Source organism: Pectinophora gossypiella, chromosome 15 (genome assembly GCF_024362695.1).
Source record: "Pectinophora gossypiella chromosome 15, ilPecGoss1.1, whole genome shotgun sequence".
Lineage (NCBI taxonomy): Eukaryota > Metazoa > Arthropoda > Insecta > Lepidoptera > Gelechiidae > Pectinophora > Pectinophora gossypiella.
In genome coordinates this window covers 4,794,456-4,818,870 of record NC_065418.1, presented here as the reverse complement: position 1 = coordinate 4,818,870, position 24,415 = coordinate 4,794,456, and the positions used below count along the sequence as shown (strand labels likewise).

At 36.1% G+C, this 24,415-nt stretch overlaps 2 protein-coding genes across 11 annotated transcripts in view; one reads left to right on the top strand and one right to left on the bottom strand.

Moving 5' to 3' along the window:
• Positions 1-15: 15 nt before the first annotated feature.
• Positions 16-18,458, top strand: LOC126373123 (histone acetyltransferase Tip60). 10 transcript variants are annotated; one of them, XM_050019140.1, is made up of 14 exons: positions 16-114; positions 191-317; positions 1,231-1,359; positions 2,459-2,575; positions 3,813-3,967; positions 4,972-5,178; positions 5,364-5,447; positions 6,005-6,206; positions 6,520-6,642; positions 7,028-7,190; positions 7,905-8,013; positions 14,344-14,447; positions 15,537-15,589; positions 17,577-18,458. In XM_050019140.1, exons 1-13 carry the CDS (start codon positions 70-72, stop codon positions 15,541-15,543), a joined length of 1,572 nt encoding a protein of 523 aa, XP_049875097.1. In that variant the 5' UTR covers positions 16-69; the 3' UTR covers positions 15,544-15,589; positions 17,577-18,458. The 10 variants fall into 10 exon arrangements, with proteins under 10 accessions (XP_049875097.1, XP_049875096.1, XP_049875091.1 ...); XM_050019139.1 differs by having other exon boundaries at positions 3,810-3,967; XM_050019134.1 differs by having other exon boundaries at positions 1,231-1,383.
• Positions 18,459-20,998: 2,540 nt separating this feature from the next.
• LOC126373155 (protein c-Fos) overlaps positions 20,999-24,415 on the bottom strand; it is an 80,374-nt gene continuing 76,957 nt past the window's right edge. Inside the window, exons 5-6 of the mRNA XM_050019184.1 lie at positions 22,858-23,016; positions 20,999-22,394 (exon numbers count right to left, since the gene is read on the bottom strand). Coding sequence (XP_049875141.1) covers positions 21,855-22,394; positions 22,858-23,016 — 699 coding nt within the window. The 3' untranslated portion in view covers positions 20,999-21,854. The remainder of the gene's footprint in view (positions 22,395-22,857; positions 23,017-24,415) is intronic.

The window sequence follows — 24,415 nt, the reverse complement described above, 5'->3', positions numbered from 1 at the left end:
GCACAGATTAAAAAATATTAAAAATACCACACACAACATTTCTCAAAATATTTTCATGTTTTCTGGAAAATGCACGAAAATGACGACGATCTCACAACATTTTGTGACTCGGCGGTAATTTTAGATTATTAAATTGGTGTGTTTGATATTTTTCGTGTGAAACAGTGATTCATAATAACCATGTTTGCAGGCTGCTTTGGTGGAGGGATGTCGCTTGCCCGTGCGGATGCAAGGCGGAGACGACTGGCCTCTGGCTGAGATTATAAGCATCAAAGAAAACCGTGGACAGAGAGGATACTATGTCCACTATGTGGATTGTAAGTTATTTGACATGTAAATTTTACCCCCAAGGAGCTTGGTAAAGCTTTTGTTGAAATTACATGATATCTTGGAAGTACTAGACCAAAACTGTGTGTTAAGCATAAAATGTGGTATTTCGTAGGATTATGCGGTTTGTATTGGTAATATATTGTGAGAAATATCAAGGATAATATTATATTGTGTTCAGATGTAACGGGTAACACTACTTGTTTGATTGTTTGTTGTTACTGTGAAAGACTGTAAGGTGATATTACTTGGGTAACATATACTAAATTGTGTAGTAGTGCCTATTGCCTACTCCTTTTAGGAAGAGTTAGTGTAAATTAATGTATCTTTTACAAAATTTAGGCCTTAATGTGACAAGGTATAGCAATAGTCAGTTTATGTTGAAGAATTATCATCTCGATGGAGACCTACATTGCGCCAATTATTCAGAAAATCTTTAATCAATGAGGTTATATCTGTTCATAGCATCATGCTTGTATCTCCAAAGTGCTAGGCAGAGGTGTATAGTACACCCACTCGGCACCAATTTTGTTCTATCATGTGGGTTGTAAGGTGGATCACCAACCCTATCAACCTTGGTGTCAGGGTTATTACAGAGCAACCATAGACCCCTGACATGGGTCATGTAACGACTACGTACTTACATCGGCAAATAATAACCAGGACCAACAGCTTAATGTGCCTTCCGAAGCATGGATCATCTTACTTTTGGACAATCAAGTGATCAGCCTCTAGTCTCCCTACCAAACTAGGGCCACAAAGTAATTTTTGTGATCTGTCCCCACCGGGATTCATCACCAATTATGTTATGTTATTTAATAGCGAGCCCCTTTTTATGTATGAATCTTTCTTTGATATGAGTTATTATGGTTATGCTGCATATTACTGTATAAATTATTTCAGTCAACAAACGTCTGGACGAGTGGGTTGGCGAGTCATGGCTGGACACTCGCAAAGTGCAGTTCCCGCGGCGGGATGGAGCCCCCTCCGCTGGCACCACCACACCAAAGAAGACCCATATCGGATCAGGAGGTGGCGTCATGCCTAATTTTCTTAGTATGTGTGTTTTTGCTATTTTAGTTGAAGTAAGCAAGTTTTTTAGTCTTTGTCACATTTGTATTGCAATAAAAAAGCTAATTTATGAGTAATATTTTCTCTTATTAATTTATAGAGACTGATAATGAGAAGTCTGATGGAAATATTTTTAAATACCTAAGTACTTAACTTATGTATTAAACATGTTGGTTGAAACTACAGATAGAGTGACATACATTAGTGCAATAAAGTGTATCTACTGCACAATTCATAAATCTTAGGAGCCTATCAGACAGAAAGCGGTCACGGGTTTGACCATTCCATTTTCAAATTCTAATTTTATAAAATTTTATGAAAATTAAGAAGTACCAACTACTTCATGACCTTCTAATAACTATAATCATTAAAATCATTTTACAAATTAGTAGTTCATAATCATGATTCATGTCATTATTGTTTAATGATATTGACATGGATCACTAGTTGTTAAGCCACATTGAATTGGGAGCTTTGATAACTAGGAAAATAAAAGAAATGGAAAATTCTAGACTCTGACAGAAATTGAAGTAATGCTTACTATCAAGCCTTTTCCACACAGAAGCCATTCATCAAGAATTGAATTGAATCAAGCCTTTTGAATCTCCTGTTCTAAGGCAGTTTGATTCTAATCTAGGGACCTACACAGTAGGTCATTCTTTGATAGATAAGCTTGTTTTTATGAAGTTATTAATGGTTTTTATTGCAATACAATTTGTGATGGTGACAAATTATTTTATTTTGCATGGCAGAAATTCAAAATTTATTTATAGAGTGAATAGTTCTTACTTTTATTTTCGTTATTTTCAAGTTTTGTGGTGTTAAAGTGGTGTTAAAAAAGTATATATTATATATAATAATGCTGCGCTTCATTAGCTTAAATGATTAATTATGATGTGGTTATTTTTTAAATTTCTGAAAAAAAAAGGAACTATTACAATACCTATGTCAAATGTTTTGGACATCTAAATTGTTTATTACAGCATTTTTATTTGCTGAATTGTTCACTGAATTGGCAAAATATGAAGAATTGACTTTTAAACTAGACTTTTGTTGGCAGATGATAGTGTCTGCAACGATATTCCGAAGTCTAGTGGCAATAGCCAACCAACAGTCAAATCACAGGAAAAAGTCAATTTTAATGCACTCAATGGCTCAGCACATAAAAATACACCTGGTATGTCTACTTTCTATCATATTATAATACCTTATATACTGTCTGTTTGGACCATAAATTGGAAAGGTAAATATGGTGCATCATACCATGCTTTTTTTATTCTACTGATGGGTGTTAGGGCGTTTTCAGTCCGAGAATGACAAATCTGAAATGCTCGTAGAACTATTTGTATGGTAACTTACGCACTAAATCCTATATCCGTCATCCTCTAAATAAGTTTCTAGAGTACGCGCCACGAAAGAAGTCCCGCGGATATAGACACAGATACAGGATATAGACGCGGATAGAGATACAGACAGAATAGATAAACGATGGGGTTTGGTATATAGAAGGGCATTCGATCTTATGACTTACAGCTCGCCTTCTATTACATGGAACTAATTCATAATCGTAATCATTTTAAGCAGATACTGCCAAACTCGCGCCCTGGCCGCGGGACTTCGTTCGCGGTGTGGACCCTGGTGCGAAAACGCCCTTAGCTTTATTAAGCTCAAATTGCAGAACAGAAAGACGGTACTGGAAATGTTTTTTTAAACGCCGAGAGCCAGTTTGAACCCCAATACTGGACTTGCACTAATGAGTTATTATATTAATTTATCTCAAGTGCAGATTTCACTAAGTTGACTCGACATTATAGACGGCGATACCTATCACGTTGGTCTAAGAGAAAGCTCGGTGAGGTGTAGTTTATTTGCGACCCGTTCACACAGACATCCGGGCATGGAGCCCTTTCTACAAACTTCCGCTCCCGGCTCTCAACGCATCCGGTACCGCTTTTGTGTTGGATTAATCTTTAGATATACTCAAGCTATTTTTATTTTTATATTAGTGAGTAGATTAGATGAGTTCTGCAGTGTGTTTTCTTTACTTAATGATTTTATTTTGTTTTTTTTTTATAATGTACTGTCAAAGAGTACCTACAACAATTTATCACAAATTATATACTTTATATGAAGAATTTATCAGAAAATGGGATAATATGTTTGTGTGTGTTTATTCGTTACCTTCACTAAGTTTCTTAAACATTTTAGACCATATGCTTAGTCGCTCATACAAAATCTTACTGATACATATGCATCTTATTGCGGATTTGCGCAAATCACATCATCACCATCATTTAACTTAGTCATCATCATAAAAACATGTTCTGTGAAGGATTTTTTCTTTTCATACTACTCATACGTCATAGAGATCGTACAGTGGTACCCCGTACTAACACTCTGGTGCACTATAGCAGCTGGCCTCGTGGAGCCCCGTCAGCTGGTGTCCCGACCAGCGAGCCCTACGCTGGGGCACGACTCCTCGTCGCTGGTCAACGGAGGCGCCGTGCTGGCCGCCGCGCTGCAGAAGAAGATGAGCAGGAAACGGAAAGCTAATTCTTTGGATATTGAGGTACTTCATCATTGTTCAGATTCTCCCATTTTAAATTTTTGATATCATGTATTTTCCACGGATTTGTACCCAGTTAACCTCCGAAAGATGAGATTTCCAGACACAATACATAAACAATGTGGTTTGGTATATAGAAGAGCATTCGATCTTACGACTTACAGCTCGCCTTCTATTACATGGAACTTGAACATATGTGGAAAGGAGTGGGTCCATATTACTATACACCTTTGCCTACCCCTTCGGGGATACTAGCGTGATGATATATTAAGTAGTTTTGTTTTTTATTTTATGATAATTGTAAGGAACAAGAGTAGTTTGAATTTTATAGAATTAAATGAAAATTCCCGCATTGCAGCAGGGTGGTGGAGTATGCACAGTATGCTCGCTACCCCCTCCGGTCGATTGAGGGGAGGCCTGTGCCCAGCAGTGGGACGTATATAGGCTATTTATATATGTTATGTAAATGAAAATTAATATTTCGATTAAAAAACTAGCTTTGTATATAAATATTCACGCGTAATCATTAGCTATACCTATACTTAGAAACATTGACACGCACGAAACTTGCAATATTGCACTTATCTATATGTATAATAATTATGTATTCAGCATATATGGTAAAATATCCATTTATATATTGTTTGAGCTTTAAAAGTGGTTATTACTATCACTAAAACACAAAATATCAGGTTCATACTGCCTTAACTTAGTTTTCAATATCCATAAAATTTTCAACAGTCCTTCGTAGTTGTTCGTGCTTTATAATGAAAGCTTCAGTAAAAATGTGTCCTTTGTTATGTTTGTAACAAATAACCCTACTAAAAGTGTTAACGAGATTTACACTCCTCCACTATCCATAACCTAACCACCCACTTACCCCAAATATAATATAATAACACCCTGTATAAAATCAGAAAATGTTCACCCAAACATTCACAAACCACTTCCCAGCACTGCACTATAAATTGTACTTAAAAATGTCAAAATTTCACCCAAAAATCCAGAAAGAGAAACCAATTCCCGTTCAGGTGGAAAGTGTGGGCGAAGATGAGGCTCCGAGCGGTGCTGCCACGCCCACCACACGGCCGAGGCAGTCAGGGAGCCTAGTGGCTCACGGTCACGATGATCTAGTCACACGAATGAAGAATATTGAAATGATAGAGCTGGGCAAGCATCGGATACGACCGTGGTACTTCGCTCCTTATCCACAGGTGAGATGTGTTTGTTGTTATAGTCGATTTTTAAAAAAAGTATGCTAAAAGATATGGTAAAATTAATCACAGAATAGCAGCCACTTTTTGGTATACTCTGTCTTTACATAAATATTTTGTTATTTCATTGATAATATAATTTTTAGGCGGTTTTTTGTAAAAAATAAGTTTTATTTTCTTTGCAGGAAATGGTCAACTTACCTTGTATCTACATTTGTGAATTTTGTTTAAAATACAGGAAGAGTAAAAAGTGTTTGGAACGACATTTGGTAAGTGTCCTGTAATGGTTTTTTAGTCCCTGTATGATTTTGTATTATAAAATTGCCTCAACTGATTTTATATAAGAATGTCTATTCATTCACGCAATAAAATCCGAAAGTCTCTACAAACTAGTCAACTTATTTATTGCTTTCTAACCGGCTTCAAAAAAGGCGGAGATGTTCAACTCGGCTTCATTTTTTTATCTCCGTTTTAAAACACTGTTGGCCTCGACCATTACAGACGATACGGTTCACCACTTAACACGTTGGTCTAATAATATTCGGCGATTCATTATGCGATAGTTTTAGCTTTCTAAGAGAAACGGCGGGAATTTTTGGTAGCTGAATACACTGCTCAAGTAGAGTTGATATTAGATGCTACGAATGATTATACACCTATTTAGTATCAAATCCACTTAGGCAGTGTATACTTATGTTTTCAGCTACAGATTTTACTGAATTGCCGCCGTGTCGCTTGGACAGTTTTCGCTAGCCAGACTCTCACTCTATCCCAATTGGTAATACATTGCCGGGACCTTATATTACTTTATTATTATAATTTCCAGATAAAATGCAAGCTAAAACACCCTCCAGGCAACGAGATATACCGTAAGGGCAGTATATCGTTTTTTGAGATAGATGGTAGGAAGAACAAATGCTACGCACAGAACCTCTGTCTACTCGCCAAACTGTTCTTAGACCACAAGACGTTGTACTACGACACTGATCCGTTCCTCTTCTATGTTATGACAGAATTTGACACAAGAGGTAAGTGTATTATTATTTTATTTTATATTTTTTAAAGTAACAGTATTAGTAGTAGGTATTTTAACGTTTATCAATAGTTGTCGCTTAAACGCGCGCTAATGGAGCGCCGGTGGCGACCATGTGTACTAACTGCAAAGTGTTCATAATGATACGACACACCGTCACTAGATGGCGTTATTTTCGTAATATGTAAATTTAGACGGCTAGCGACATCTATATACTCCGTGGCGAAATAGAGTTATATTATTAATTTACCTACCCAAAAAAAATTTGGGGGAGCAGACATGATATAACTGTTATTATGTTGTTTCAGGATTTCACATAGTAGGCTATTTTTCAAAGGAGAAAGAGAGTACGGAAGACTACAATGTAGCGTGTATATTGACTCTACCGCCGTATCAGAGGAAGGGATACGGGAAGCTTTTAATTGAATTTAGTAAGTAGCTTTGAACTGTGCTCCGATGCTGGCCTGCGAATAAAAACATACAACGCGATCACCTGCTTATTTTCCCGGGCATATCTTAAAATTTACAAAGACAAATCGTTTTTTTTTTGCCGAAAATCTGATCCGCCTAAAACTACTGCAGCTTCTCATAATCTGTATAGCCGAGGAAAAGTAGCTGCAAAAAATAGCAAAAATATATTGAATACAATTTCAGTAATTTGGCTGCCGAATATTAGTTTCTAAGTGGTTATATCCATGCATTTTTATCTTCTGTATGACTCGTTAGAAGATAAAAATGCATGGATATAACCACCTGTGTCGTTTTTAATATGTTGGCCTGTCATCGTATATCTTTGTAAGTACATTTAATTTGCAGGTTATGAATTGTCCAAGTTCGAGGGCAAGACGGGATCTCCCGAGAAGCCCCTGTCGGACCTCGGGCTGCTGTCGTACCGCAGCTACTGGGCCCAGACCATACTGGACATCCTCATGCACATGAAGCCAGTGGGCGACAACGAAAAACCTATTATTACTATTAAGTAAGTTTTTCTTTAAAAAGTTTTCATCTCGAGCTCCTCCGTGCTTCGGAAGGCACATTAACCCGTTGGCCCCGGCTGCATAGCAATCGTTAATAACCATCAATCCGCACTGGGCCCGCGTGGTGGTTTAAGGCTCGGTCTCCCTATCCATCCTTAGGGAAGGCCCGTGCCCCAGCAGTGGGGACGTTAATGGACTGATGATGATGATGATGATGAATAACCATCAATCCGCACCGGGCCCGCGTGATGGTATAAGGCCCGATCTCCCTATCCATCCATAGGGAAGGCCCGTGCCCCAGCAGTGGGGAAGTTAATGGGCTGATGATGATGATGAAGTTTTTCTTTATACAACTCCTGGATAAAGGCCATATTAAAGCAATTCATCTAAAAAAAAAAAAACAATATTCTCAGACCAATGACATTTTCTATGCGCAAATGTCAAATTGTAATATTGCTTTTTGCATTGCTTCAGATGAATATGGTTTATGGTATGGTATGGTTTGCTTAGTGTTTTGATATTTTTTTTTATTATATTATTATTATGTAAGCGCATACGGTTAGCGACATCTAGTAGCGAAGTACCGCGCCGAAATAGAGTAATAATATAACTGCGGTGTCTACCCATACTACAAAAAGGAGTGTTGGTGGCGAGTATTGTCACTAAATCTATAATGTATGGAATGTTATGCTAATAAAAACTATTCGCTTTTTCAGTGAAATCTGCGAGATGACTAGTATAAAGAAAGAAGACGTTATAAGCACGCTGCAGAATTTGAACCTCATCAACTATTACAAAGGCCAATACATCATCTCAGTCAATCAGGTGACAATATTGTTATATTTTAATAGAATAACCTTATTCTAGAACAAACCAAAAGTATAATTTTTATGTCTTATCTGTTTTAACGCTTTGAATGTGATAGTTTAGAATTTGCTGGAAGAATTTAAAAAAATATGCCATAGATTAAACAATATTACTGTGTATAGAAGGGACAATCTCTGCTACGTACCGATACGAGCTTGGAGTGGCTTGGTGTACAGTCATGAGCAATATAATGTACCCCCTTTAGGACTCTGTCGCACTAACATATTTGACATTTAGTGAGACTTACAGTTCAATTTGTCAAAAAAGTTAATGTGACATGGTACCAAAGTGTATACATATTAATGCTCGTGACCGTATCTCACCCCCGCAACCTTTACTCTATTACAACCGTAAAGTTGTCTAACATTTGTCTCGGGTGACATCGGTTGATATCTGACGTCCTTTCTTGACTTTGCCCGACATCAAATTGTCATAATGTTGGAGCGTCGCGTGTGTGAACACTTGCCGCTCGGCAAATGTCATCTAGTGAAAACGAGGCTCTTAAATCGTTAAACTCCCGGTAAAATCGGTAAAACCCGTCCACTGTCCCGCGAGCACCCGGTGGCTCAAAAGGTGCAAAGGCCCCGCGCGTCCGCCGTGCACACGGGTGCTCGAAAGAAGAAGGCGCCATTTCCCTTTTATTTTTTGTCTCTGGAAAAGTTCGGATTTAACTTTTATGTGTTAAAATGAGTGAGTAATTCATTAGGAACTATTTTTTAGTTCAATCAATGTGTGTATCCAAACAAAAAATGAAAAAAATAACGGCCCGGTCAATCGTCGAAAAATGGCGACCGTTTTTACTCGCGTGTAAATAATTGAAATGTGAAGAAATCACAGAGATATTGTAAGAAAAAAATATTAGTGTTTGTAACACATTATATCGTCACTGGAAAGGCAAAATTACGTAAGCGCCAAAAGGCCATTTCGAGAAAAAGCCGTTTAAAGTTTCATTTTTTAGTTTTTTTATCATAACTTTTTACCCAATTATCCAATTTAGATGACGTCAAAGTAAGGTTACATTGTTTTTTAATTGTCTATGTCCAGCAATACATATCATAACAGTTGGATTGCTATTTTAGGATATAGTGGCGCTTACGTAAAAATGACTTCAGTTTACAGTAAAGCAAATTTACTTAACCGCCATCTGGTTAAAATATTATTTGGAAGCAAAATTACTTACAGCTCTTACGACAATGCATACGAGAACGACAATATTTCTTTAAATATAATAATACTGTAATGTTAGCGGAGTAAAAGTTACTGTAACGACTTTTACACATCTGCTTTCATTATGTGAAAATTGCCTAAAAAGTGATCGATTGATTATGTCAGTACACCAAAGATTCTTTAAAGTAAGTTTTTGTAATATCTTACAAGGGTAAAAAGACGTAAGAGACTAATAATTATTCTTAATACCTCCTTAAATTACTTATTACTTCAATTGATTTATAAAAATAGCTATTAAAATACTGAAGTGCCAGAAATAAAGTTTCATAAAATATAAATAATAGCGTACAACCCGTTATCTGTTTGTAAAAGTTTCTTTTTAACACTTTCAAAGACAGAACGTATACGGACGTTCCGATTCCAAGGTATCATACTACCTATTATGAACCACCAATGACCCATGGTCTCTGTCCGTGAAAGGGTTAAACGGTTTTATTTAGCTAAACCCGTACGGTATATATTTGTATCAAAATTAGAAATTGCAGTTTAAGTACCTTCCTGTTGTTGTCAGATTGATCTGAAATTTGGTACGCACCTTTAATTCCGATGTCAATACAATATAATAAAATCAATAACATTATAAATCTAAGATGGCAGCCGGTACATAATGGGGGATTACATATTTTTCCAAACCCCTTCAATATGGGTATCAAATGAAATAGCTACACAAGTAGAATACTGTGATTATGTCAAAATTTAAAATCCAAGATGGCCGCCGTTCCAAAATAGCGGACTAGGTACATATTTTTCCACAACCCCCTCAATAGGGGTATCAAATGATAGGACTACACTAGTAGAATACTGTCATTATGTCAAAATTTCAAATCCAAGATGGACGATATTACAAAATGACTGAAAGAAGGATGTTGCCCTTAATTTTGTCATTGGCATCCACCGTCCATAATATGCAGGGCAGCACAGTGGATCGCTGGGTAATGATGCCGCCGACGAACTGGCAAGAAGAGGATCAGACACCAGGGTATATGGACCCGAACTAATCCTGCCGATACCTTTCAGTCAGTTACGCTCGTGGGTACGGGACCATACCCAGCAACTACACAACGACAGATGGGCACAGCTGCCCACATGCAGACAGTCGAAGGATATCATGCCTATAATATCCAATTCACTCGCCGACTGCTTCGCTTAAACCGCAATGACCTCCGAATAGTAGTGGGCAGTATAACGGGTCACTGCCCACTCAACAAGCACCTATTTAACTTAGGGATAACGGACAGCCCACTTTGCAGAGGCTGTCTGGACGCAGAAGAAACTGCCCCCCATGTAATCCTGGAATGCACGGGAGTGTCAGCACAACGGGTAAAATCCTCAAAGGAATGGGGTCGCTCCGCGAAGCCTGTAAAATCCCCAGGAGGCTTCTGAGCTTCTGGAAGGAGATAGGTTGGCTTACGTAGTCAACAATTACACGCATAATGGGCCACCTTAGAGTCTAAATGCGGAAAACAGAGCCACTAACATAACATAACATATGCAGGGCAGCACAGTCGACCATGCAGTAGTATATTTGGGCTCAAAATTGTTTGAATTAGGACAAGATAACGTGCCTCTAAGTCGAGTCAAGTCTCTGGAAGGGTCAAGTCTTTTTAATTCCTCAATAATTCCCCTTATTATTTTTCAAAGTATTTACCACGAAGTTTAATACACTTTTCCATTCGCTCGAACCAGGTATTATTTAACATTTATTCCACTCCAAAGTAGAGGTGTTCAAAATGGCTGACTTGAAAGCGTTGGCCGCTTCTTCACCGCACTGGAACCTTTGACCGCGAAGAGTTTCTTTTTAATTTTAGGAAATGTATAGAAATCATTGGAGCTTAGGTCAGGACTGTATGGAGGATGGTCAAGAATTTCTACGTTTTCCTGCTTCAAATAATCGTTTGACGAGCGGCGTGTGAGCTTGCGTTGTCATGGTGCAGCATCCTGCACCCCTGCGCATCATCATGCGTCGCTTTGGGTTAGATTTTCGAAGTTCGGTGATGACTTGTGGTAAAAAAATTGTGGTATACCAATCCGCATTAACCGTCCTACGATCTTCAAGTGCAATTGTCGCAACATGACCGATTTTCTCCACGAAGGTAGCCACCATCTTCTTTGAAGTGCTTCGAGAGCGAACAACTTTAGTCGGCTTTGACTCGTTTTGGAAGACCCAAACTGTGGATTGTTGTTTGGAATCAGGATAATAGCATAAATCCAAGATTCGTCACCACTGATGATGTCTTACACGTGATTTGAGTCTCCTCGGTTGAACCTCTGAAGAGTTTTCTTACACCATCTGACGCGGGCTACCTTATGATCGTCAGAAAATGCGGGATGCAACGGCAAACTAGTTTTCTCACACCAAGTGCCTCATGCAATATCGTTTAAATGGTTGTCCCTGAAATGTCTAATAACGCCTCTATTCTCGGTATGTCACATGACGATTTTTGAGGATTAGTTGTCTCACAGCAACGATATTATCTTCAGTGAAGGCGGATGTCCACGCTCGAATTCTAAATACCAGCGTTCGATGGTCCGCAGACATGGCACTTCATCGTGGAATAGAGATTTTAACTCTTTGAAACACTGAAGTCGAGGTAGGCCTCTTCAAAAGTTATAGAAAATTTTTCTTTGTAAGATTCATTTTCGGATGTGACCTGACAGATTCAAACGAACGCTGTGACTAAACAATTACATTAATCCTAATGCTTTCAATTGTTTTGATATTCGAAATTCCAACAAATTTGAATTTTGAGTTCTCAATTCAAAATTGGCGCTAAATATGCAAACGACAGAACTTAAAAAGCATAACAAAGTCGCTTTTTCTGTCCCTATATCCCTATGTACGCTTAAATCTTTAAAATTGCGCAACGGATTTTGATGCAATTTTCTTTAATAGATAGAGTGATTCAAGAGGAAAGTTTATAGGTATGTATAATAACACCCAATAAATAGTGTAGAAATACTGTTATTTTTGAGGATTTTAATGTGATGTCGTAAATAATTTAAGTTTTCCTCAGCATTGCACCCGAGCAAAGCCGGGCGGGTCGCTAATAAATTATAAAATCAATACTAAAATAGTTTTACTTTTAGATCTATTGTTAAAAAATAACTTCCTGGGAAACTTACTGCTAGCCCGCAAACTTTCTTAATAACAGCATAAAAATGCGAAGGCAAATTTACGTACACGCCTTACTTATTCTAAATACTGTAAGTCAAAATTACTTATTCGCCATTCACTGCATAAACATGCTAAGACATTTTTTTCTTATACGCCTTACTTATTTTAAAAGCTGTAAATAAAAATGACTTATACATAGTCTATTTTTTATTTTCAGTAGTCCAAAATTACTAATAAAATTATACTTTTCTAACTATAGAATGCCAAATTTACTTAAAGTTAATATGTAGTTATTATATAGGAACACAATTTTACTTATACACCAGTCACGAAAAAAACACCAAAATCTTGTCGTTTAAGAAACTGGAATTGAAAAAAGTCAACTATTTTTAAATTTACGTAAGCGCCAAAAAAGTGCTCGTATCGCAATGCTACCCAGACAGATCGACGCAGAATGAAACGCTGATTCCGAATATATAAAAAACCCAAAATACCTATTTTGGCGCTTACGTAATTTTGCCTTTCCAGTGACGATATGTAGTTTGTGTACATGATAAAATTATTGTGAATAATAAAGAATAAATTAGTGAGAAGTGTCAAAGAAGTTAGTGGTGTGTCAAAAAAAAAAACTAAGTTACAAGAAAAACACAGTAAATTTTGTGTATTTATTTTTCACTAAATTCCTTTAGTGAAATTCTATCTGATAGGAAATTTTATATAGATTACAACGGTATATAATTTATGTGGTAAATTATAGGTTAAAATGGGTTTTTTTTTTAAATTCTCTATAACTCTATAACCTCTCATAAATTTCTTGCGGTATCCTAAAACTCCTGGACATTTGGGTTCTGAGCCGCGGCCGGGCTGTACATTGGACGGGAGTGAACTGTCTGTTGCGCGCGCACGCGTTATGGAGGCACACATTGCATTTGTTTTGTGTCTGTGAAAGAACGGGATTTTTGGCTGTATTATTTTCGCGTCGGTTGTGGGGGGTTAAAAAGGTCACATCGAAGCAATTCATGTAAACGCATGCAAAAAGCAAAAAGCAACGCATGTAAAAAGCAATATTGCAATTTGACATTTGCGCATATAAAAATAAGTGCGCAATGTCAACAAATGTCAAATAGCAAAATTGCTTTTTTAGACGAGCAAGGTCATATAAACATGAAACCACGTTAAATCTATATATTTTTTTGTTTGTTCTAAGAATATGGTTTATAAATTGTGGGATAAACGTGGAATGTTGAATGTCCAATAATCCTTAGTCATAAGTGTTGCTCCTATTTCATTCATAAACGATTTACTAATCCAATGAAACCCATGATATTGTGTTAACCATAAGTATTGGATGTTTGCATCGGGTATATAATGATTCATATCATGCTTTCTTCTATCGTGTGGGCTGTGAGGTGAATAACCAACCCTATCAACTCTGGTGTCAGGATTATTATTGAGCCGCTAAAGGCCCCTTACATGGCTCATGTAACGACTACTAGTGAGTAGTGAAGGGACCAACCAACGGCTTAACGTGCCTTCCGAAGCACAGAACTCTCACTTAGATGTATATATATTTTTTTGTTAATTAGGTACACAATTTAAAACCGTTCAATTTAATTCCTATCACTTCGGTCTAACAGAAAGCTCGGTGAAGTTCACACTTAACTTTATGCACCACATAGTTAGTTCATCTTGCGATAGATGTATCTTTAACCTAATTGGCAATAAAATTGTGGGCTTATGTCATAAGAATAATGAATAATAATGAATAACGTCAATGTGTACTGTCTGTGTAAAGCGAGGTTTTGTATGAAGTCTCTGGGGTGTGGTTATGTTACAATTTACTTCGTAAATAAATAGGGACCTATCAGAATCATTGCCTGAGTCACCCTGCCTATTTACAGTGCAAGTTTAATTCCTTTGAACTGATTTGTGCTCATGGTTGTCAGGAAACTATACAGCAACACGAAAAGGCGATGGAGAAACGAATGCTGCGCATCGACCCCAAATGTCTGCATTGGACGCCCAAAGATTGGTCCAAACGCGCGAAATGGTAACGTATTACTTTCTACTATTTCTTGGCTCGTGTGGGTTGATGTCCAACCACAACAACCCTGGTTAATCCGCGGCGTATACAGCGTGTTAGTGACACCGTAACGAAAACATTGGGGATAATTCAGACCATGATTCTAAGTTGATATCAAATTGAATTTCCTATCGGAAAATTCATGACGATTTAGTATTATTTTTTAATTATTTTCAGTCCCATATTGTCGTTTCTGCATGGAAACCAAAATTAAATTAAAAGTAATGACATATTATCAACCATCCATGTAACAATATTGTATTTTTCCGCAATTAGCTGTGCGTACAGATCAATGGCGGTGCAGCAAAAACTCATTAAATGGTTTTGCAAACGGTTTAATGTTTCTACTATTCAAAACGTAAAATGAGCGAAATTTAGGAATATCCAATGAAGTGGCACGCTCCGCGGTGGTAATTTTTAGTAATAGTTGGACGAAGAGCATAGCCCCGTATATATTTAATTTATAATGTAAGAAAAAAAAAGCTATGACAATTAAATATTAAAAAATAAAAATAATGAAGTTGCTAGTAAATTTTCTTCGTAAGCAATCAGTTTCATTTTATGTCCGAAAGACTTATAAGGAAGCATGTATGTATGTATTATACCTTTCTAACTTAACGTGATTAGAGTGACATTATCTCTCGTCTCTTTCACGCTAGGCGACGTACTAATATCTCACAATCAAACTTTATTGGTTTTAGGCGGGTGAGACATTCATTCGTTATGTAAAAATTTACGATTCAAAGTGTCTATGTTAGCTATTGAATAAAGATATTTTTGAATTTAAATTTGTCGTGCTGTCATTCTAATCATGGTTTGTTATAAGGGGCATAGAAATATGCGTCCTTTAAAATCGTTTTATTATTTGGAAACCATTGACTTTTTAGATATTTCAAACATTATTCATTAGAGCCCCTTACGCTTTTACGTTAGCCACCCTGATATTTTCTTATTGATGTGTCATCGCTATTAGTTGTATGGTATAACTTATAGCATATACCAATTATGGTTTTGGAGCGCAACAGTGAAAGTATATTTTTCTTTTTTTGTCACCAGTGTTTGAAGTGGTAGTGTAAAGGAGATGCGAGATATCTAACGGCTTCTGAAACGTACGCAACTTGTTCATTTTGTACCTAACTTTATTTTCTGTGTCGTCTCATTATTTTTTATTTACATAATATCTTTCACCTAGGCTTTGGGCTTTGTAGGTTTTCCTAATAATGTTACGTAGTTGAAACAAATCTGTCAGCACCTCATAGAATTTTCCTATGCTTCTATCATTTTCTGTTACTCAGAACTATCGCCTCGTCGATTGAGCCGCGTGCGGTTGCTCTGTCTCGCTCTAGCAAATAACCCTTCTGTGTAACAAAAAAGGATAGAAGCATAGGAAAATGCTATGAAGTTCCGACAGATCTGGTTCAACTCTAACACTTTATTTAATCATAGTAACAGTCTTAGTTATAATGTGACTAACTTACTTATACTCATCTGATGACTCACTAAGTACACATCAATAATTATTTTTATGCATTTAATTATTCATATTTAATCATCCTAAGCCAAATGCCTATCCTTTTTAAATTCAGTGTATAGTTTATTATAATAGGCTAGTTTTCAACTAGTCAAATCACGAAATTACTATGCAACTTATATGAAAAAGCACACTGTTACGTCATAGAGAAACGTCATAAAATATCGGACTTATTATTACGTTTCTTGATTAAAATTCATGAATAAGTTAAATAGAAAAAGAACATGTTTTTCGTCAGTTTTAGAACTGTCTTTATTTATTTATTAGAATTTCATATTTTATTTTTGACCTAGGATACTCCCCAATGAAATATATTAAACCAATCCCAAACCAAATACATTAAACGTGTGCTGGTGGTAACAATGACATTCATAGATACGAGGCTTCTGTCCGTAACCCTTTAGACACTTAATGCAGATTCTGACGAGCAAACCTTAAATTTAATTTAGTTTGACCGTTTTAAATATAGTGCTGTCCTTTTCTTACGACAAGTACAAACAAGACACAAATCTAGCTTTGGCATTGGCGAACTAAATTAAAATTAAGTTTGTGTCGGCACAGAATCGGCACCAATGCCTTATTAGGTTCTTTTCAATATATAAAATCTCCTTTTTTTTAAGGCATCTTAAAGTTTAATTTCACAATGTTTAACCAAAAAAATACCATACTTTTACGTTCAGCATACACCAACGCTAGCTCAACACGCATATACTCATCACTCATCTACTCATCAATCATGTTTTCATCACTCATCTATTCATCACTAATATCGGCTTGTTCTCATCACTAATAAGTGCGATCTGTATCTGTAGCATCTTAATTTCCACTGCTGAGGTGCCTTGCAACTTAACAGGGACTCTTGGTATAGCCATGTAGCTCTTATATCTCACGAAGAGTATGGCACAAAGGTAATGTTGTATTCACTAAGGAAATGGATTTAGATCTAGATAATGGTGGAAGCGTGTGCTGACAACTTCATTCTGTTGGGTTATACGCCTACATTCCTAAACGTAAAATTTTGAAAAGGGTATTTAAAATTTCTGCTTAAAATTTACGCGAGTTCCTTAAATTCTGTCTATTTCCTTTTCGACAGATAATCTTTTACGTAGTATATTAGTTACTCCATGGTTCAATCCTTAGCCAACAGTACAAATCTAGGCTGTCTTTACTTCTTTTCCTTTATTTGTATTGTTATTGTGTGGAGATTCGTAACCCTGTATTTTATATGTCAAAATTAGTGTGTGGGTTTTTGATAATTTATATATTATATTAAAATAAATTCCATGCTTTGTGAGATGTAAGAACTACTATATAGGTATTTTCATGTTGGATAATGACTAAGCGAACAGAAACTTTTTGTTTATTATCTTTTGTGACGAAAAATTTCCGGTCTTCTTTTTAAGTAGTTTATTGTAGTTTTCTTATTTAAAACAATAAATGCTATTTTGTTAAAAGTTTTCGTTTGCTTAATCATTACACAGATAAGGGGCTTTTTAGCTACAGCCACCCTATTTATAATATTTACTCAACATCATAATTCTAATACATTCTGAATGATATTTCAGGTGAATCAATCTCCGTAGCTTTCCGGCTGATCGAGAGATGGCGCTACTGGAACTACAAGTTATGGGAGATTCTCATTCCAGGGTACTTGTTACTTTTATGTTTTTCTTTGTTTATTTTTGCAATAAGACGATACTGTATACTTATTTACTAGAGACGTCCATTTTATTATACTGCGTAATTTACTGTTACGATTCTGACGCTTTGTTTATTTTGACATATTCTGTCATTATCATTATGTTTATATCGTTACTGGGGCTTCATACAAGGTTCTGTGCCGTAATGACTTTGCCTATTCGTGTAGAACAAATATAAAAATTGTGTAAAAAGTCTGTTAATTAATTAGGTAGAAGTTGTCGGCGAAGTCGACAGATCACAGTTAATAAAAGTTGAAGTTGAAGTAGAAATTAAAGTTGGCCCTGTTTTGCCTACTTAGCTATACTGTTACATTTTTACCTTGGGAATCCTTTTGGAACCTTTTCTTACATGTTACAGCGTAGAAACAAGTAATTGAGGTATCTAAATGTATTTTACATTATCATTGGATTTTCAACCTCTTACCAAACTGTATTACAATCAAAATAATATTGGTGCGTGATTCAATGTTCTCTAGTAATTATGTAAATACTTTTGAAAGTATTATATTGTCGTCTTACAAATTTGCTCGGACCTCGTGTGTTTATGAACTGAACCTCCGATTAGATTCCTAGTTGTATTGTATAATAAGGTGTCATTTGACACGGACACGTGCCCGTGACGTGACATGTGACTCGACACACCCGTATTGTGACATGTCACAAACGGACGAGTGTAGAATTGTAAGATATTAGTACATTTTGTATCATAAGCCTTTAATGTGATATTAAATATATCGTCCTTTTAAATTAATCATATTTTATTTTATCCATTTCAGTTAGTTTTTCTGATTTAATTTTATAGTATTTCAAACAGTATGAAGGAATATTCTCTACGCGTTAGACTAGAATAGGCAAGAGAACTACTTATCCAAATGAAATACTTTTACGATACATTTCTTTAGAATTTGAATTTATAGAAATACTGACATTATGACGTTATCAAGAAACGTGATTAAACGACGCATTCTTTGTTAAATATTTTTTATTAATACTCAAAAATAAAAATAGGATTTCTAATCATCTTAGACTGGCTTCTATTTCTAGATTAGCGTTTTATAATTCTATCTTTGACCCAGTCATCTAGCCTATTGGGTTATGCTACTACTAATAAGAAGGAGGAAGGATTTGAAAATAGGGGAAAATAAAATTAAAATAGGCTGATTGGGAACAGGGTAAATAAGGAGTATTAATGAAAACGTAGTTATTATGCAATATATGATTTATTTTTCAATATATAAGCACAATAATTTTGCTTTGACTGTCAAAATATTTATATTCAAGCAGGTACGAGTGATGTTTACAACACTTAGAAATAATTTCATACGATTTATGATTATAAAAGTACTTGCCCAAAATGTATAATATGTCAACAATGTCTCAAGCGGTACATAAAAATAAGTTACATTACACATTATTAAATATATAAATAAACTTTGTGACATATCAAATATTATTTTAAAATATCAATTTTACTTTAAACAAAGCATTAGTTGTAATTAATCAACAGTTTTTAATCAATTTTAAGATCAATATGAAATATAAATTATAAAGATACGGCTTAGAATATAACAACAATATTGTTAAACAAATGATAAATCTAGTGATTTACTTACAAACGAAACTTATGCAATAGTAATATACTATCACAAATCCACAAGCACATAAAGAGAGATACGGAAATATAGAAAATACGAACATACACGTTTTACTCTGGTCCTTTAATTTGACGCACAAATTTTGAAAATCTTTCTAAGTACCTATATAAAATAAAAACATAACAAAATATTTCATTTTGGCACTGTTTTTCAGATAAATTAGAAACTTACATGACTACGGTCACGAGCATTAATATGTACCATGACTTTGGTACCATGTCACATTAACTTTTTGACAAATTGAACTGTAAGTCTCACTAAATGTCAAATATGTTAGTGCGACAGAGTCCTAAAGTAGGTACATTATATTGCTCATGACTGTACGACAGACTCTAAACAAATATTTTATGATGACAATGAATTACAAGTATTTTTTTATACGCGTGACGTCAAATTAAACGAGCGAGCTAATAAGAATTCTTGCTCCGAAACAAACTATACCCTCTATAGATAATCTTATGAGTAAGATTACTGCGACGGCACGACACTACAAGCGACATAAAATACAATGAACTTCTATCACCAGGCGTTTGAAAATTTAAGTAGCTGTGTTACAAACAATACAAATAAATATATTCAAATATAAAATTATCTTAGAATCCATTGTTATAGGTAAAGAAGAAATATTTAGATTTTGAATCGCTATTACATACATTAAGAAGTCCATTGTACTTTTAATTTATACGAAAATGACCAATCTACATTCTAATCTCGGGAGACTGGAATTCTTGTTAGACAAGAAATAAATAAAAAGTACATTATAACCTCGAGTTGTGCTCTGCTTAATAAATAACGATTTTGTTTTATCACAATGTTACCAACAATATAAAAATAAATGCTCGCGTGACTTGACCGCTGTCGCTGCGCTCACGGCCAAAGACTAGGTTCACTGGTACGCAGAAGGCACTATCTTCCTACACTGTACTTCATTCATCTGGGACTACTCATACTCAAGTACTCACTATTATTTCTTTGGAAGTTGAAACTTATGTAAGTTTAGGCCGGAATTGAACAGCACTAATAAAGTAAAAGATAGTATACGCATCACACAACAGTACAACTCCGGTTATTGTGCGAAATTATATCTTGTTACTTTATCAGCCTTGTGCTATACGACCTAAATAGGTTCCTTTATAGGTCTTGCGTTATACGTTCCCTATGGCAGCTTGCTTCGTATCCCAGATAAACTATCTTACAACAACGCTGTACAAAAAATATTATAATTACAAATTTATTTCCCTGCCAGAGTAAATGAATCAGAGGCACTTCGCATTGTGTATCACGTGTGACGCTGACTTACAGCTACTGAATAGCTACGTTCATACAACTACCTACATACAGTAAAATACAATCATTATACAACATGGACAATGACAACTTCATAAATTTAATAATATTCAAATTATATCACGACTTACTCTGAGTTAAAGCACCTTAAATCTATATTACCTTAATAATATATGTTTAACACATCTATTAACGTGGAATATCCAATATTTATCTGTGAATATCTATATATTTTTGTAACATAAAAATATACTCTCGGAATTTCAACAAGAGGTATCTTATGCATTAAGTTATTGTTGTACTGGAATATAATATTTATTATGTGATGCTTAAGTTACATATTTATATTTGGGTCGGAATTTGGAGTCACAAACTTGGAGACTAGATAGTGATGGTAAAGGAAGAAAATAAAGATTTAGAACGCCGAAAACAATAAATTGCACCATCCAAAAATAAAATCAGATCTCATTCTCAACCCTAAGAATATTTTGTACAGATCAAAGCAAAATCATAGAACCTAAAACAATGTCGTAAATTATGTTAAAAGTTAAACATCTAGATAAAAATAAAATATAATGTGAAATACCTACCTAGCTATCAAACTCGCAGTTTGTTGGATGTTATGCGACAAAACGATGACTCGATTTTATTATTTACTTTCACAACACTGTTGAAATTAAAGGAAATTAATTGATTAACGACTCGACAACGACTTTGTAATGGGACGCCCAAGGGATACGTTTTTTGCTCATTTTTTTTTTGATTATCCAGTTCAGCGATTCTGATTTAACGGCGGTGGTGCCAAACAATCTATCGGAAGATACTGAATTGGTTAACATTTCACTGGTTTTACGGATTGCTGCTTTGCTACAAGTTTTCAGTTGGCTACATGATATTTCGACGTGTGCACATTTCACGAACACAATACTCTTGATGTAGTTGTTCTACACAGTAGACAAACGGCTACGTTTCGAAATAAATTCCCCGCCTCAAGACTTTGCTGTACAACTACAGATATTTGGAGAGAATATTGACGTTATTGACAACTTGGTTTATTACATTTATCACAACAATATTTAAAAGAAAATGGGACCAATTTGAAATTGTGAAAAAACGGTGACATATTTCGAATTAATATTTTAGCTCCAATGCTTATAATTACACGTATACGTTTCGAAAATGGAGTTGGACTCGATAGTTGCTAGACGAGGCATCCGTCGTTGAGGCCGTTGTGTTTGTTCTGCGCATCGGGGACGGTGCCGGGGTACGTGTGACATTGTTGTGTGGGTAGGGCGTAGCTGGCGTCCGGGTCGTAATACTCCTGTTCCTGCTCAATGGGCACCAGCAGGTTAGTAGCTTTAGGGAGATATCCGTCAGTGGTCACATAGTTGGCTTCCGAATTCGGCGGCAGGCTTAACACGCTGTCTGGCCTGTTGTAGTCATCTACCATTTGTTGCGTTATGTACGGGTTGTCGAGGGATGAAATAGTGTCGATTGAGGAGTCTCCATTGAGCGCGCCGCCGCAGTTGTAACTCGAAGCTAACACGTTGGCGGACTCCGGCCGAATGTACGGCGAGTGCGCTTCGTAAGCGTTGGGGAATGTAGATGACGACTCGTACGGCCGTAGCATATTGTATTGCGTCGATGGCGACGCTCTCGTCGCCGGGTTGTTGTTCTTGATGCAAGATGCCGCGTGCATTGATAACATGTCGATCAGCTGCCGCTTTTGCACTTCCAGTTCCTGGAAAATTACAGACGTTTTCAATTACTATTTAATTTTATTCTTGTGGTATAGGTCTGCTAAGTTATATTTATTAGCGGATGTCTTTCTGTTTACGTCATTCAGAGTTTTGTGAGTAGGGCTAGAAAGTTTCATACTTGTAATTGGAAAACTGTCAACAACAAAAATGGGCTAAGAGAAAGGAGAATGTGCTTTTCTTCCTGCTTGTAGTCAAATTAAAAACTTATGACTGCCATCTTTAGAAACTTGACCCCGAATCTCGAATTTTGAATCTCTGGAACCCGATTGTCAAAAAGTAAGATGATGATATCCGGTTACTACTTATTGATGTATGTAGTCGTTACATGAGCCATGTCAGGGGCCTTTGGCGGCTCAATAGTAACCCTGACACCACGGTTGATGAGATTGGCAATACATCGCACAACCCACATTATAGTTGTGTAGAAGAAAGGTAGAAAATTACCTTGAGCTGCGTCTTAAGGTCTATGTTCTGCGTCTCGAGCACCTCGCTCTCCGTGACCAGGTTCACAGTTCTCTCCCGCTTCTTCATCCGGCACTTGGTCGCTGCGATCTTATTCCGTTCTCTTCTGCGGCGTCTGCGCTCCTCGTCTTCTGGGGTCAACTGGGAAAGAAAAAAGAAGATTAATTTTATTTTAACTATCTCTTACCTCTGCTTACCCTTTCGGGGATAAAGTAAATTATGGTAACTCGCTCTTCTCCTCGACTCTTTCCGCACGGATTAAGGTTGTAAGTAATATTGCGCGCGACACGACTCTTCTTCATCCCCTTAAGAAGTAGTTTTCGGGATAATAAATGACTCCATTCAAGTTTAATCTAAATTGGACTAACGTAGCCAACCAGTGGGTATTTCGACTTATAAAGTTATAATAATAAATATTCGTAAATATATCCTTGGTCTAGGTTACGTTAAGCTGCTGGCCTTCGAATGTGGAGATTGTAGGATTGAATTCCGCGAGGACAATGTCACTGTTTAACTTTTTACCTATTCAGTCAGGAATTCAATCAGGAGAGACGAACGGATTTTTTAATTTTTTTGTTTAGTAAAATCTTTTTGGTCTAATTGACATTTCAGTTCTAGTTTGATTCTTTGCAGCTGGCATGTGGTGTAATCTGAATCATCCAAATCCAAGATAAAACAACCGACCAGTCTATTTTTATCCTTTAAATTTAATATATCCGCACAGTCATAACTTTAAATTCAATTTTGTTAGCTCGATCAATATCGCTAGCTAATAAACGAGGAGGAAGCGATATGCGCTGCATCTGTAATTTTGCAATGTCGTATTATTACTTTCAATCAGGAAGTTGGGTCACGATCGCACTCATTCGCAATTCAAACCTTCGAGAGCCGTAAAACTTCAATGGTGCCGTCGGATCACTATGCAACGTCGCCCATAAAAGCCAGTTAAGACTGCAATCTCTACGATATCTATGCAACTCCTAGTACTTCGATTGAATCTAGTAGGTGCTTTAGATGTAAAGTTTTATTCGTATTTTCTGTTTATGTTTTTAATATGTCTATGGTAGTTGGGTAACGCAGTAACGTGCTAGCGAATATACTTTTGATTTATATTTAGATTTTTCCTTTATAAGCTGCAATAATTCGATTTCTCTTTCGGAGCGTTGATGGAAATATTTAGTTACGTAGGTACCTACTAGCAATGTAACACAAAATATCGGGTTTTGATACATATATCTTACGCAAGCGAGGGTTTATAAAAGTAAACTATCATTGAATCTCTTGCAATCAAGACGAAATGCGTTTTTGCGTGTTTTTCCAGGCTAATCAGTCTTCTTCCCCTTTGTCTAAGCGTTCGTTGTTGTGCGTTTTATATTAAAATACTGCTTTATTTTGTATAATTTAAAGAACTTGATAAGAAGCTTTATGCAGAAGCGCCACCTGGTCCGACTCCGTAGGATCAGCTACAGTGGACCAATCATAAACATAAATAGCCTATATACGTCCCACTGGACCAATCATTAAGCTCTTATTAACTCAA